Genomic DNA, 14,158 nt, shown 5'->3' with positions numbered 1-14,158 from the left:
ATCGTAATCCTTAGCTAGGCCCACTAGGACCACCGACGCCCGGAGAGTGTGCACGGCTGTGTGATGCTGACAGAGAACAGGAACATGCTCAGGCTGTCAAAGTTTTAATTCAAGCGTCGTCGTACTATGATAAGTACACCGATCATTTGACTGGTCTCGACGACGAATGTGGCTATACCAATCCCTCGATCCCTCGCCAGAGCAGAATTGGTATTGAAATGACAGGCCGATAGACGCTAGGCGGTTTCTATAAGGGTGGACACGAGTGGACAGGAGCAGACACAGCGTGCTCGTTTTCACGTATCCACTTTCCTGAGATCGACACCACTCACACAAAAGCTTGCAGCGATGGCGAGTGTCGTTTCTTGGCTCATTACAGGGTGTGTCCAGTCATTTTGGCCGCTTTCAACAGATGCTGACATCGACCGTTCATAGTGCTTCTCGCGGCCTCGGACTGGAGCTCGCGCGCCAGCTAGCTTCCACATCCAACAACATTGTGCTTGCTGCGTGTCGGAACCCCTCCTCCGCGTCTCACCTGCATGCGTTGAAGCCCGCGGAAGGCGCGGAGCTGCACATCGTGCAACTCGACGTGAGCAGCGAGGAAAGCATCCGCACGAGCGTCGCAACGGTGGAAGCAGTGCTGAACGGCCGCGGTCTCGACTACCTCTACAATAACGCCGGTATCGTGAGTGCACACTCGCTCTCCTTCACATTGGCAGGCGGGCTGACCGAGCCGGACAGTGCCCGCGCGACGACGCTTTTGACTTTTCTTACGACGAGCTCCTGGCCTCGCTCCAGACGAACGTCGCCGCGCCCGCACTACTTGGGCAGCTCTACGCCCCGCTCCTCGAGAAGGGCACAAGGAGGACGATCGTGAACGTCAGTTCTGCATTGGGGAGATTTTCGAGGGACAGCGGCGCCGCGGTGGCGACATACAGCGTGAGCAAGACCGCGGTCAATATGCTGGTACGTGCCCGATGTTGATTGTGCTACATGCTGGAGCCGCGAGGAGCACGCTGACGCCCCCGGCGCAGACGTTCAAGCAAGCGAAGGCCCGCCCGGACTTCATTGTCATCGCGCTGGCCCCTGGATGGGTGAAGACAGATATGGGCGGGGCGGAAGCCGGGCTGGAGCCATCGCAGAGCGTCGCGGGTCAGTTAAGGGTCGTGCTAGCGCTCAGGAAGCAAGATTCGGGGAAGTTCTTGTCGTATGACGGACAAGAACTGCCGTGGTGAACGTGGTGTGAATGTAGTATACAGTCATGGACAGTGCCCTGGTACAGGGCGTCATCGAAAGTGGCCCTTGGGTATCTTTCGCACTCACACCCACCGACGCCAATTTCTCGACGAGCAGTGAGCGTCTTGGTTGTTGTCGATCTGCTGGCTGTTATGTACGCCCATTAACATTCTGAAGATGGTCAGCTGTCAATTGGCAGCATTGATCAGTCTCTTGTGAGTATGACACTTGTGTCGCAGTTCTTACTCTCATGTTTCGTGTAATACTAGTTTGTCGGCGCTCTGATCTACACGCCACGCAAGTAGGTGGCCGCAACGAAGACTTACTGAGGTATTGACTCAAGCTTCGCGTATGGTAGGACTGGCATCGTCGACACCGGCCCCACTCGTACGTTGCTATTCTTCACTCGTACGTTGCTATTCTTCGGACTGACCGACTACTTACGCCACGTCAGTTTTGTCTCTCGCAGACGACGTCTGCGCGCAAATATGTAGGCCAGATCCCGGGCGCGTTCTATGACTATGACAACCTCATTGAGGTGATTGCCATATCGCCGGAGTCTGTTGCACCGCTGCAGAACCTCACGATCTACGTCTCGGGACTGCCATTTGTCCTGAATGCCGAGGCACAGCTCATACCAGCTGATTTAAACACCGATGTTGTCGACGTGCCCAGATATGCCTACGTCAGTTCGCTCGGGTGGAACTTAAGTGTAAAGGACAAGTGGCATGTTATCGTTGGGCAGAAGTTCGTGGGAAGGTGCTACGTGGTAGGTGCGTTATGAGTCTTGTCACACTTGGTACTGATGATGTTTTGCTAGGTGTTTGACGCCACGAATAACCAAGTCGGGTTCGCTTACACGTCAGTCTGCCCGAATCATCGAACGATATACCCATCTAATGTAGCTCCATTTTCGCAGGAGTCACGTTCGTGGCTGCAGTATGAGGGCGTACTCTTCGACTCTATCCTCATCCTGACATCTCTCGATACTACTACTTGTCGTTGGCCGATCGACCTGCTAAGGACGGGATGAAGAACTATGCTACACACACCAACCCAAATGATCGAAATGATGCAGCTCACCTGCATTGAACCATCGTGCGCGTTAGTTCGTCTCACTCAGATCCTGGGACCACAGCAAGACGGTGATGAAATTTCTGCGTGAGCAAGGCCGCAACCAAGTTGAACAGCACGAGATGGTACGCCGCCGCTTTGTACTCCCAAAATACGCGCTGATGTATGTTCGCAAACCTTCCACTTGTCATGTATGGCACAAGCAAGACTCAGCTGGTAGTCGCGTATCTCCTTGTAAGTATCCTCCTCCTCCTCCGATGCCCGTTGCATTCCTCAAAGCCCCAAGAGCAGGCTCGGGTATGGTACTGTCCGGGCTCCGGAGACGGCATCTGACTCAGGCTGAGGCATGCAAGGTACGCATTGTCCACGTGACTGGGTATCTGAGAAGCGCCGGTGGATCGATATAAGGCGCGAAAACTGGCCGTTTGCACGTTGTCTTCTACATGCGCACTCTGTGCAGTCCGGAGGCCGCGACACTCGCTACGTACAGGGCAGCCCCGTCTGTCCCTCTCGCGAGGAGGCCCTAGTCCCCACATCCTCCGCTTCGATCACTTGGACGCGTAACTCCTACTACCTACCGACGAAGCCTCCGGGCGGAGGCGGGTGGAAAGGGTCGAGTTCGGGCTCGTTGCTGGAGTGGGCCGCATCCTGGATGCCCGTCATCACCGTCACATATATTCTCTATCGACACCATTCTTGCGTTCACGCAGGCTGGAGGTCGGCCATCCTCCTGTTCCGCTTCTGGCATTGGGTCGGAACCGCCGCTCCCGCGACGGGTCTATATAAACCCCTATCTCAAGGTGTACAGTTACGGAATGGTGACGCTCGTATGCAGACGGGGTCTCTAACCCAGACAGACCGTTTGTCCTCGTTGCCTCCGTATGCCTGCGCCTCTGGTGTGCCGTGTTAGACACACCAGCGTACCAAACATCACCCCCGATTCATGCGCTCTGCGGGAGCAGAGCAGGGATCACTCAACTGTTGTGCTGTAACTACAACACATCAGACTACCGGTCCGCAATGTGTCCTGCTCCGGCGAGACATAGAGGTCCTTAGTTGCTGCTGAGGGTGTCCGCACACTCGGTGGCTCATCGATGCATGAGATGTCCGCTTTCACGCGGATTTTGAGGCATCAATCGTATCTCAACGTCCCACCGGGATCGCGAGAAAATTCTGGGAACGGCGCTGCGCGAGCAGTGAGCATTCCTAACCTGTTGGGCATCCGCTTCTGCGGTGAATGTCCCCCCTTGCCGGCGAGCCCGTCTCGCTGGCCCCAATCACTGGACGTTCGTACGGAGGGCACGCAGGCCAAGCGCGCTGTTCGAACGCCCGCCCCATGCCTCGGCATGTAAAACAAAACGCTTCGGAGTGGTAAGGTGCACGAGGGGAAGAGTGTGATGGATAGATGACGGACACGGTGCGGTCCTTGAGCATACTCTTCGCGGCGCAAGGTCCTCGTCGTACCTTTCGTGGGTTGACACTTTGAGGACACTTGCAGCTGGTTGGGGACTGCTCCTGGTCTGACACGCATAATTTTTGGAACCCTATGCCCCTCTTCGTGAGGCGGTCGCGTCTATCTTTTACAGCGCGAATGTGGTTGTTGTATTGATCCGGGTCGTACATAGATCTAAGGAGAATGTAGAAAGCGCAGCCTCGACTTGAGGATGCCGTTGAATTGGGTGCTATAAAAGTGATGTGTGTGAGGCCTAGGAGCCGCCTTCGCTCTGCGTGCTAAGCTCCAAATATAATCTATGCACTGGGATACGATGACCGGCGTGGCGGATATGAAGGTCACGTGTGAAGCGAGGCGTACCAGCAGCCCGCCTCATTATTACTGAGTGAGCTTGGATGGTCAGTTGCAAGAGAGCGAGAGGGGAATGATTGGCGGTGTGGGGCGCAGCCCGCAGGGCTGCCCGACTCGAAGAGTGTGCCTGGACCTGAGGGGCAACGGGTGAGCCGCGAGGGCGGGCGGGTTGATACCGCAGCCCTGCGCTCCCATTGCCACTGCTGGGCCGCAGGGTAGACACGTCGAGCCAAAAACAAACAAAACAAAGACAAAAACAAAACAAAGATATAAAGAAAAAGCACACATTGGGTTTTTGGCGGCGTGTGCTGCGTGAAGAGGGTGGGGAGGGTGGGGAAAACGAGAGCTATTCGAAGGGTGTAGCGGCCGCGGAGCCTTCGAGAGCGGTCGTCCGAGTGGGCGCGCAGAGGAGAGCGATGCGCGCCTAAATCTCCTCCTGCATGCGTAGACTCACTTCTACGCGACGCTCGTGCCTCGCTTCGCTTAGAATACCAGCTATGTTTGTGGGCCAACGAGGGAATTTTTATATCGCCCATCACAGACATCCACACGCCTTAGTGACTGGTCGGAGGAGCTTGAACGACGCTGAAACCTGTGAAGGATGCGTTGAATTGGGAGACGCGCTCGGCATTGTAAGGTTTCCATCACGTGACAGACGCGTCGCGACGCGACGATCTAAGATGTCGTACGTTCGACTTCGACTCGGACGCACCGTGACTTTAGACGCGCTTGACCACTGCCAGAAGTCACCGTAAGGACCTGAGTTCAGGATCAAGATAGCTAAGCAATCGCTTCTACGTATACTTTTGCCCAGGTATACGCACACGACGGCTCCCAGAAGACCCCAAGCCTGCACTCGACAATCAACGACGTCTACCTCCAGTCTCACTAGCTTACGATCATGCCGCCGAAGACATCTTTGGCCCTTCAAACACTTCATGAAGTCGTCCCAGCGATTTTCGATCAAGCGCAGCTGTCCACTGCCAACCATCGCAAGAACTGTACTAGCCTCCACAAGCTGCACCTCCAAGCCGCCTCCGCTCGTCAACCCGCCAAGAGTGGATCATCCACCGAGCTCGCTGCCAGCGGAGAGCACATATTCTGCGACATCTTCATCGACATGATGTCTCGAGTTCTCACCATCAAGAAAGGTTGTCAAGCTGCTGACAGAATCATCAAGTTTATCGGTTCCTACGTGCAATTCATCCTTCAGAAAGGTGACAATTCAGTCCGTACAGTCATACGTGAATGCCGCTGATTCTCGATGTCATACCCAGCTACGCAGCTTCAACAGGAGGGTGATGCCACGATGGACGACACCCCAGCTGCACGATTCACCTTCCGCGTCTTGAAATGGCTTCTTCAAGGATTCGATGCTAAGGACAAGACAGTTAGATTTCGCTCGGTCTGCTTGGTGACCGAGATCACAAGTCATCTCAATGAAATAGAGTAAGCATGTACCTAATTCTCGGAGTGACTGAGCACTGACGCCATATCGAACCCGTAGCGAAGATACTTTCTCTAGCCTTCGTCAATGCCTGGTGGAGCGAGTCTACGACAAGGAAGCGACAATCAGGGCATTTGCCGTCACCGGGCTGTCCAGGATTGTCGGAGGCGAGGATCCCAGCGAGCTGCCTGCCGATCAGCCAAGCATCATGGAGATCCTCCTAGACCGTTTACAATGCGACGATGCTGCGTAAGTGAGTCTCATGACGATGCTCATGTCCGCACTTACATGGCCAATAGTGAAGTGCGCCGTTGTGCACTTCTGCACATTCCCCTCACGCCGCGCACCGTACCGTCTGTACTCACGCGCAGTCGGGACGTGGATCCGGTGGTACGCAAGCTCCTCTTCTCCTCTATCTTGGCTATGGGAGATCCTTCGAGCAAGTCGAGATCTCGGAAGTACCAGTCTTCAAGCAAATTCGAACACCCGCGTCAACTTACCCTCGCTCAGCGGGAGAAGGTTGTTCGAGATGGCTTGGGCGACAGGGAAGATGCTGTGCGGGTTGCCGCTTCTCATACGGTCGCGGCATGGTTCGACATTGTGTCCACTGACGAGGAAGTAGACACTTCGCTTGGAGATCTCGTGGCGTTTGTCAAGCTGTTCGACGTCATTAGCCCGGAGGGGGTTGATGTGGCGATCGATGCACTCAAGTCGCTGTTTCTGACGAGGAACGTCGTCCTTGACAACGTCGTCTTTGATGGTAAAGCATGACTATCGGTACACAGTACCGTAGATGCTGACCACGAGCCCATTCAGATACGTTTTGGCAGTCCCTCAACCCGGAATCGATCTTCATTGCACGCGTCTTCACCGCCTACTGCCGCGAACTTGATCTGGAGGCTCACCTCGAGGTTGCAAAGGTCCCGGTTGTCACTGCGCTCGCCTTCTATTTGCAAGAGGCCTGCAACGACCTACTCGACGCTATTGAAGACTTGGAAGATGCCAGAATGCAGGCGGAATCTCGCTCCGAGCCCGCCGGAGCAGAAGACGACGAAGCTATGGAACGAAAGGAGGACGTCGTCTCGGAACGCGCTTTTGTCGTAACTGAGATGCTGCGATTGACCGCTTCGTCAGATTTCTCTGACGAGATCGGGCGGCGGAAGGCGTTCGCTGTCGTCCGTAAGTAGCATTCGGACGAAAGACGCCTCCCTACTGACTTCTGCAATGTTACACAGGTGAGATGCTTGCACATGAACTGCTCCCTGAAAGCCTAACGGAGCCGTGCATGGACGTGCTCAAGGAGTCCTCTCCGAGTGAACGGGAGCTGATACGTGTCATCGTCGAGATGATTGCTGAACTCCGCGATGGCGAAGAACTCCTTGATGTAGTGCGTTGCTATCTGTCTCGATCCCCGGCGCGGCCTATTGACATCGGCGAAGTCGAATATCCTACCAGACAGTAACAGCTCTTTGAACACTACACAAAGCTCACAGCGAAGCCGGTCTTTACGTCGCGCAAAGAGTCTTCTCGACATGTCCCCGGAAGAACGGGAAAAGGCGGATGTTATAGATCTGCGCTGTCTCGGGATCTGCATGTCCATGCTGAGTCGCGTACAAGGTGTACGTCTCCAAGAAGCTCGGCCCTCCACTGAGAATGGTTCTGACCATGAGTAAATATTTTTCAGAGCTTCGACGAGAATTCAACCCTGGAAGGACTGCTCGCCGACTTGATCATTCCGGCTGTTAAGAGAAAGGAGCTTGCCTTACGTGAAAGAGCACTCGTCAATCTGGGTCTATGCTGCCTGATCGCGAAGGTGCGTGCAGTACTTCCGCGTGGCAATATTCATCCAAACATGCCATCTCACGACCCTCGACTTCACAGAGCATGGCCATGAACTCGTTCCAGCTCTTCTTGAACCAGGTTCAGAGTGCCCCAGAGGATCTGAAGGTCAAGGTGCTCCGCGTCATCTTTGACATCCTCATGGTGTACGACGAAGAGCTACTCTTGCGATCTGAGGACATCGTATGTGCAATACACTACTGTGCGATGAACAGCGAACTGATGCATCACTTCAGGCTGAGAAGATCGTAACGTTCCTGTTGCAGACCCTCGAGGTAGAGGATTCGTCTGCGGTCCAGGCCGTCTTGTGCATAGGAATCTCGAAACTCATGCTCGCGGGCTTGGTCACCGACCCTCGGGTTTGTCCTCCGTTTCTCTCTGATCAACAGAATACTAAGTATAAAGCCCTTGCTCGCAGGTGTTGACCAGCATGCTCATGACGTACGTCTCGCCCACGACCGTGGATAATCAAGAGCTCCGGCAGTGCCTCGCATATTTCCTGCCAGTGTACTGTTACTCGTCTGCAGCAAATCAGCGACGCATGCAATCGGTGTGTATATAAGCTCTGTCTTAAGTAAAGATAGGCACTCATGAGTGTACGTGCAGGTTGCGATGGCAGCGTATGACCTAGTCGGACAGGTCCACGCGGAGCTGACGGATGGCGAAGAGATGGTCAGCTCATCCCAGTTCGGTTTGCTTCTAGTCGACTGGACGGATCCACGGAAGTTGGTGCACAAGTAAGATCTTCCGCGTAGTTGTGTATGGTGTTCTAGCTTGTACCTAACGTCGCTTTCTTGCAGAGATGAACAAGACCCATCCACGGCCGATGTGCACATCCACTTCGCTTTGGACATATTCAAGGCGTTGTATGCTAAAGACGAGACGGGTGAGTAAAGCACGTACCAGACAATGCCGATTTGATGACTGACGATGCGGTCCGGTCAGAGCAAGACCGGAAGGACTTGTGCCAGCTACTAGGGAAGCTTTACATTCATGACAACCCGGGGGATCTTCCTCTGCTTCTTCTCCACATGGTGCTCACGGACTTGAAAGATGTACGCCCTTTACGATACTCCAATACGAGCATGCACTGATTGATCACCTAACTCCCTCGTGTAGCACTGTCCGTTCGAGGACCCCGCTGCTGAGAAGATTGTGGACAAGTTTCGCGGTGGATTCGTCAAGCGGTTCGGCAAACGCATCGAGGGTATCGACGCAAGGGTACACGCCACGGATGAACGGTTCCGCGAGTTATGTGCACTCATCGGCCTGGAGTTCGAGGACGAGCGTATTGGCGAGAGTGACGGAGCTGCCCCCGAAGACGAGGAGGACGCGGAGGAAGAGACAGAGATACAACACATCCTCACTACGCAGGACAAGGGTAAAGCAAAGGAACGACCTCAGGCCACCGCACAGTCGATCGATCCTGATGAGTAAGTGTTCGCCCCTCCAGCGCAATCATCCTGATTTCACGTATGCGTCCTGATGCAGATCTGGCGACGACGAAGAGGAAGGCGAAGTTGAGAGAGCCGGGCCTTCATCTCGTCCTGCGACAACGCCGAAGCGCAATCCTGCTGTGAAGTCAGTCCCTATACTCCCAGCTCAAGCGTGTGCATCCGTGACTGACGATCATCCCAGACGAACGAGGAGTCCCGGCCGCACGTTCATATCGCCGGCCCACAAGAAGGTCGCTCACTATCAGAGTCCTAGGTGGGTGCTTGACGGCCCATTCACCGAGGAAATGACATCTCATCGCAGCATGAGCAGGAAGGCACAGAGCCATGTTGCGGACGACCCCTTCTCCGACGCTACGAATCAAAGGCCAGGCGTGGCGCACGCAGCGTCTGCGAAGGTGGCGAGGAAGGCGGCGAAGAAGAAGACACTCCGGAGGGTCGAAACATCATCAGATGCTGACTCGGACCGCGAGAACGTACAACTCGGAGAGATCGCAGTACGTTAAGGCTGTCTGTGATACATATTTGTTGTTCGTATCTTTAGACGTGGATGTGTGTTGTTATTCGAACTGTCACCGTGTTGTTTCGTTGTCATGTACCCTGTGAATACGCTATGCAGTGGATCATCTGCCAATGGCTCAGGCTAGAGCAATAACCATAGGAATCCGTGGGATGAAGCTTCAGTCGTGAAGGCAGTGGCGCCGAGACTGAAGCTCGACATGTTGTATGACCAGGCGCGACGTAGCAATGCATGTGAGCAACGGACAACGACGTCAAGACCTTGTCGGCATTGGATTCAGATCTCTCATTCTGATATCCATAACTTGAATGTCATTGCACAGCAAGGCGGATACACCCACACAACTGTATTGCTACATGCGACGGAAGTACTAAACTTATACAGCAGGAACAATGGAATCCTCGCGAAGAGGGATACTGAGGAAAAAATTTGAGTCGCAGCAGACAAGGAGTAGTCTGAATCGAGTTACACGTCGGCACAAAGCCGCAGAAACGTGCGCCGCGAAGTGCACTGAAGGACACTTCACCATCCGCCAGCACAAGGCTGCCCATGACTCCCATTCTCCCCTCGTACGCCCGGCCCTACAGAAGCTGCAAGGTCGCACCGAACAGCGGGTGCAATACAACACCACCCCCGATAGCATCCACTGCCCGAAGGTGGAGGTCACAAGCCACCGACAGTTGACCTCCGTCAAACCGAACCGTCTCGGTTGACGCGCGGCAGCTCCTGCCCAGACATCAACGCACGTCCTTAGGCCATAGCGGATTGTCCAGGGTGGTGTAGGCATGCATCATCGGCCAGCAGCACTTGAGTGCAAGCTGACACTCCGTAGTGTTGGAGTGAAATCGAGTCCTGTTGTACGCGTATGCTACTCGAGAGCGCACTCCGATCTGGGATATTGTTATTGCTCAGCTACTTAGTTATTTTCACTGGCAGGTCTCCCGAAAGTTTCCGATGATATCTGACGCAACACGTGCGCTCGAGCTGTTCTACGATGCGGAGCAGCGAATGCCAGATGCTAGCACCTTGGCCAGAGGCCGCACCGACCACGCGAGCGCCACCAATTACATCGTAGAGAGCCCTCCCGTAGGCAGCCCTTGAATGGGAAACACCCTACACCTAGGACACAAAGGCCTATCAAAGGTCTTCCGTCACAAAAACGGAGTGACGCCGATAGGGAGAAAACAAAACAGAGAGCCATGGGGGCAGATGATAGAAGAACCCGCACCTCCAACATATTTCGACCCGACACAGCGAGCGTAAAGGGGAACGACCTTGCGAAACCCTGGGGCGAATCCCGGTATCCGCCTCGCGATCGGCGTGTTTCTTGTATGTTGGGGGCAGCACTGGACGGGTCGCATCCAGGCCACCCGACTGCGTTCTGGATTATAGAAGGCAGCCTATAGAAAAGACTCAGAACTTGGCCCACTCGCGAGGAAAGACAGAGAGTCCTGTGCGTAGCGAGCGTCGCGGCTTCGAGTCTGTTGCGAGAGATGATGGTGGAGGATGAGCAGACGCACTGCCAGCACGTCTCGATTTTATATGCCGCCATCACGTGAGCAACGCGACGCGGTCGACGCGGCTTCGAGCCGTCCGGATAAGTTGCCTCTGCCTTCCATACTCTTCCCATAATACAGCTGCACCCGTTCGCGCAGATATGCATACCGATGCGCATTGGTGTGATGGCGAACCTGATACCTTGAGTTTCTTTCATCTAGCATGCTCTGCCACCAGCCAACACACCGCCAGGCTGCAGGCCGACCTTCACAACTTCCTTGCCATCGTAGTTGAATAGACGGCAGGGAGCCACCTGTCCATAGCCCTCAGGCTCGCATCGATCCACGCACACATGCGCTCCGACCAGCAGACCTAGTACATAGTCGCGCAGCGCAGCGGTCGCTTGTCGAAGACTTCGTGCGCGTCTGGCGAGTCAAGCATACTCTTCTTTGCCTCTAATGACTAGACATACTCACGCCTGTTGATGTCAGATGCCAACCTTCTCCGATATTGCTCACTTTGCATGTAGGCGGCTACAGTCTTAATAAGTAATTCGGTCTGCCCGCCCTTCCCAAGGCGGTTGTCAACCTTGTATATAAAGTCCCGATTCCTCAGTGGGCTCCTTGCCTTCCCTTACTTCAGCACCCTGTCAATAGGATGGGTGTCGCTGTACTTCTGCTCCTGACCCTATGCATCTTCTTGCTCTCTAGACTGCTCCGGCGGGGTCGTGAGATGTCTCTTCCTCCGGGTCCTAGCTGCCTTCCCGTAATCGGGAGCGCACACCGCGTCCCGTTGAGATATCAACAGCATGTCTTCATGGATTGGAGGAAGACCTACTAGTGGTACATAGCCTGTTGTCCTTGCCCGATGCGCACACATAGTAATGCTAACGACTCTCGCCTAGGTGATGTGGTGTACATGCGGATATTCAACAGGCCCACCATCGTGCTCAACTCCGCAAAAGCTATGGACGAGCTCCTCAACAAGCGTGGCTACAAGTACTCGGACCGACCGAGGACTCTTCTTTTGACTGAGCTGTGCGTTACAACGTGCTTCTCGATCTCTCACTATCTCTCATCCGTAACCATGATGCTCGTGGTGGTCTTCTCCCCTTAGGATCGGCTTCACCAACAACGTTACCATCATGCCCTACGGAGAGCAGTGGCGCCGCCAGCGCCGCTGGTTCCAAGCTGCCTTTCAATCGGCCTCTGCGCTCGAATCGTACATTCCCGTCCAGCGCCGCGAGTCGGTCAGGCTCCTCGCCGGACTTGTCAATGCGAGCCAGTCCCTCGAAGATAAGACCGGAGACCGGGCGTGCAAAGCACTGTTTGTGGGGCTTAAGTGGTGCGTCCATTGGTTAATGCAGCTCTTCAAGAACCGACTGGTTTTTACTGCATGAACCATCAACAAATGTCATCGATACAATGCGACTGGACATCTGCTGCTCGTGTCGTCCTATAAAGCTACGTGGGTGCTGTGATGGTCGACATCGCCTACGGACACGGTGTGCTCTCCCATGATACTCAGTTCATGGACCTCGCAGAGCGTGCCGTAGTCGGTATAGTAGAGGCCGGTAGCGCCGGCGCGAGCCTAGTCGACTTCTTCCCGGTCTGTGAGTCGTGAGCATAGCAGGTTGACATGTCGTCTTGTTTTGATCTCGCTTCACAGTGAGGCATATCCCTATGTGGGTCCCCGGAATGCACTTCATGAGAAAGGTGGCGGAGGTCAGGGAACTGACCCGCCAGATGATCGATGCGCCGTACGAGCGTGTTCATGCTGCAATGGTGCGTCTGACTGTCTGCGTTCTGATGAATCAATCATGGTGATTCGTCCCATAGGCCCGAGGAACTGCGCGCAGCTGTTTCCTCACAACACTCCTTGACGAATGCGCCGCAGACGGGACGATCTCTGACTATGATAGGGAAGACATCAAAGGTGCCGTCAGTGTTGTTTACTCGGGTACGCGCCTGCTATTCTGCCCAATCTATACCCCGACTGAATAACGGACGTCAGGGGGAACTGACACGGTGAGCACCGGAGGCTTGCCGTGCTGGACATCGTACCATGACGCCCGCGTACCGATAGACGGCTACCGCCCTTACGTCCTTCATGCTTGCGATTGTACTGCATCCCGATGCGCGTGCGAAGTCTCAAAACGAGCTCGACGCTGTTGTCGGCAGCGAGCGGCTCCCCGAACTCGACGACAGGACGGCTCTGCCATACCTCGAAGCTCTACTCAAGGAGGTCTACCGGTGCGTCCGATTGAGTTCCTCTATCTTGTATGATTCCCTGATGCCGGCCTCGTACTCGAAGATGGAACCCACCTGTTCCGCTTGGTACGTCGTTCAAGCCTTGCGATATGGGTCTATGGTTTCATCATCTCGTGTTGCGGTCGTTAGTCTTACCCCATCAAGTCACCGAGGATGACACGTACGACTCATATACCATACCTGCAGGGTCAATGATTATTCCCAATGTCTGGTACGGCCCATCCCTCGATATCGTCGATGCAGATGTTTTATGCTGATCGCAACAACCGCTCGCGCTGTGCTCTCACAGGGCAATCAGCCGTGATCCCGATTACTACGAAGACCCCGACGTGTTCAAACCCGAACGCTTCCTCACTGACAATCCAGACCCTGACCCTCGTGATTTTGTCTTTGGTTTCGGTCGGCGGTGAGTATGTCGACGGTGCTGGGTGTCCCACCACTCACCCTCGTCACCTATGCCCTGGCCAGGATCTCGGGGACTCCACCGTATGGCTCGCCGCATCCCGCATCCTTGCGGCGTTCGATGTGACGAAAGCACGCGACGCTGCAACGGGCGTGGACGTCGACTTCACGCCGGGGTTCATTTCGGGGATAATCAGGTAACCTATATTCCCGGTCGCGCTTCGGAGTTGCTGTAGCTGACACGCGAGCTAGTCATGTCATTCCGTTCCCATGCGAGCTGCGACCGAGGTCGGACAAGGTCGTAGCATTGATCAGGGAGTCTGAGGCTGTGTACTCGATATAAAGGTCGGTTCCAGGATCATCGTGATGCATGGTCGTGTTATGCAGTGGTTTGGTTCGTCAAGTGCTTAGATTTAATGTATCCTGCCATACTTCGGCTGCAGGGTGATCAACGGGACGACGATCGCTCATACATACTTAGCCCAATCCGCTTCTGGGTCTGTGAATGCCAGTGCGTAAGTTAGCGCGAACCTCAGCATGGCAGATACGCTTGACGTGTACTTGAGTCTCGGTAACGGAAACATATCAATTGTGGGTGGCATACCCTGTTTTCGT

At 54.7% G+C, this 14,158-nt stretch overlaps 4 protein-coding genes across 4 annotated transcripts; 3 read left to right on the top strand and 1 right to left on the bottom strand.

Annotated features, from left to right (window-relative positions):
• Positions 1-333: 333 nt before the first annotated feature.
• B0H18DRAFT_934518 (NAD(P)-binding protein) lies at positions 334-1,397 on the top strand. Its single transcript, XM_048041775.1, has 4 exons — positions 334-380; positions 436-685; positions 742-966; positions 1,035-1,397. The coding sequence occupies exons 1-4, from the start codon at positions 349-351 to the stop codon at positions 1,233-1,235; spliced, it is 708 nt and encodes a 235-aa protein (XP_047892259.1). The 5' UTR covers positions 334-348; the 3' UTR covers positions 1,236-1,397.
• A 2,681-nt stretch (positions 1,398-4,078) lies between these two features.
• Positions 4,079-4,515, bottom strand: B0H18DRAFT_444361 (uncharacterized protein). Its single transcript, XM_048038124.1, has one exon. It carries the CDS (start codon positions 4,400-4,402, stop codon positions 4,163-4,165), a length of 240 nt encoding a protein of 79 aa, XP_047892258.1. The 5' UTR covers positions 4,403-4,515; the 3' UTR covers positions 4,079-4,162.
• Positions 4,516-5,015: 500 nt separating this feature from the next.
• B0H18DRAFT_878188 (nuclear condensing complex subunit) lies at positions 5,016-8,837 on the top strand (the record flags this gene model as incomplete). The annotated part of the gene is made up of 15 exons (XM_048040607.1): positions 5,016-5,358; positions 5,392-5,563; positions 5,622-5,810; positions 5,861-6,321; positions 6,378-6,740; positions 6,797-6,945; positions 7,001-7,180; positions 7,246-7,374; positions 7,443-7,583; positions 7,637-7,759; positions 7,819-7,950; positions 8,007-8,137; positions 8,201-8,286; positions 8,346-8,455; positions 8,520-8,837. The coding sequence occupies 15 exons, from the start codon at positions 5,016-5,018 to the stop codon at positions 8,835-8,837; spliced, it is 3,027 nt and encodes a 1,008-aa protein (XP_047892257.1).
• A 2,842-nt stretch (positions 8,838-11,679) lies between these two features.
• Positions 11,680-14,125, top strand: B0H18DRAFT_1211988 (cytochrome P450 monooxygenase; the record flags this gene model as incomplete). Its single annotated transcript, XM_048036448.1, has 13 exons — positions 11,680-11,713; positions 11,776-11,908; positions 11,988-12,215; positions 12,335-12,483; positions 12,540-12,655; positions 12,710-12,830; positions 12,885-12,898; positions 12,957-13,123; positions 13,185-13,207; positions 13,271-13,352; positions 13,431-13,547; positions 13,594-13,740; positions 13,796-14,125. 13 exons carry the CDS (start codon positions 11,680-11,682, stop codon positions 13,884-13,886), a joined length of 1,422 nt encoding a protein of 473 aa, XP_047892256.1. The 3' UTR covers positions 13,887-14,125.
• Positions 14,126-14,158: the final 33 nt, after the last annotated feature.

The sequence above is a fragment of the Fomitopsis serialis genome (assembly GCF_022376445.1).
Source record: "Fomitopsis serialis strain Sig1Antser10 chromosome Unknown B0H18scaffold_43, whole genome shotgun sequence".
Classification (NCBI taxonomy): Eukaryota; Fungi; Basidiomycota; class Agaricomycetes; order Polyporales; family Fomitopsidaceae; genus Fomitopsis; species Fomitopsis serialis.
This window is presented reverse-complemented; position numbering and strand designations above follow the sequence as displayed.

Coding starts and splice junctions, on each gene's coding strand:
- B0H18DRAFT_444361 (XM_048038124.1), bottom strand. CDS start 4,402: ATGTGTGCTTTTTCTTTATATCTTTGTTTTGTTTTTGTCTTTGTTTTG.
- B0H18DRAFT_934518 (XM_048041775.1), top strand. CDS start 349: ATGGCGAGTGTCGTTTCTTGGCTCATTACAGG. Junction 381..435: donor GTTTCTTGGCTCATTACAGG/GTGTGTCCAGTC, acceptor GACCGTTCATAG/TGCTTCTCGCGGCCTCGGAC. Junction 967..1,034: donor AGACCGCGGTCAATATGCTG/GTACGTGCCCGA, acceptor CCCCCGGCGCAG/ACGTTCAAGCAAGCGAAGGC.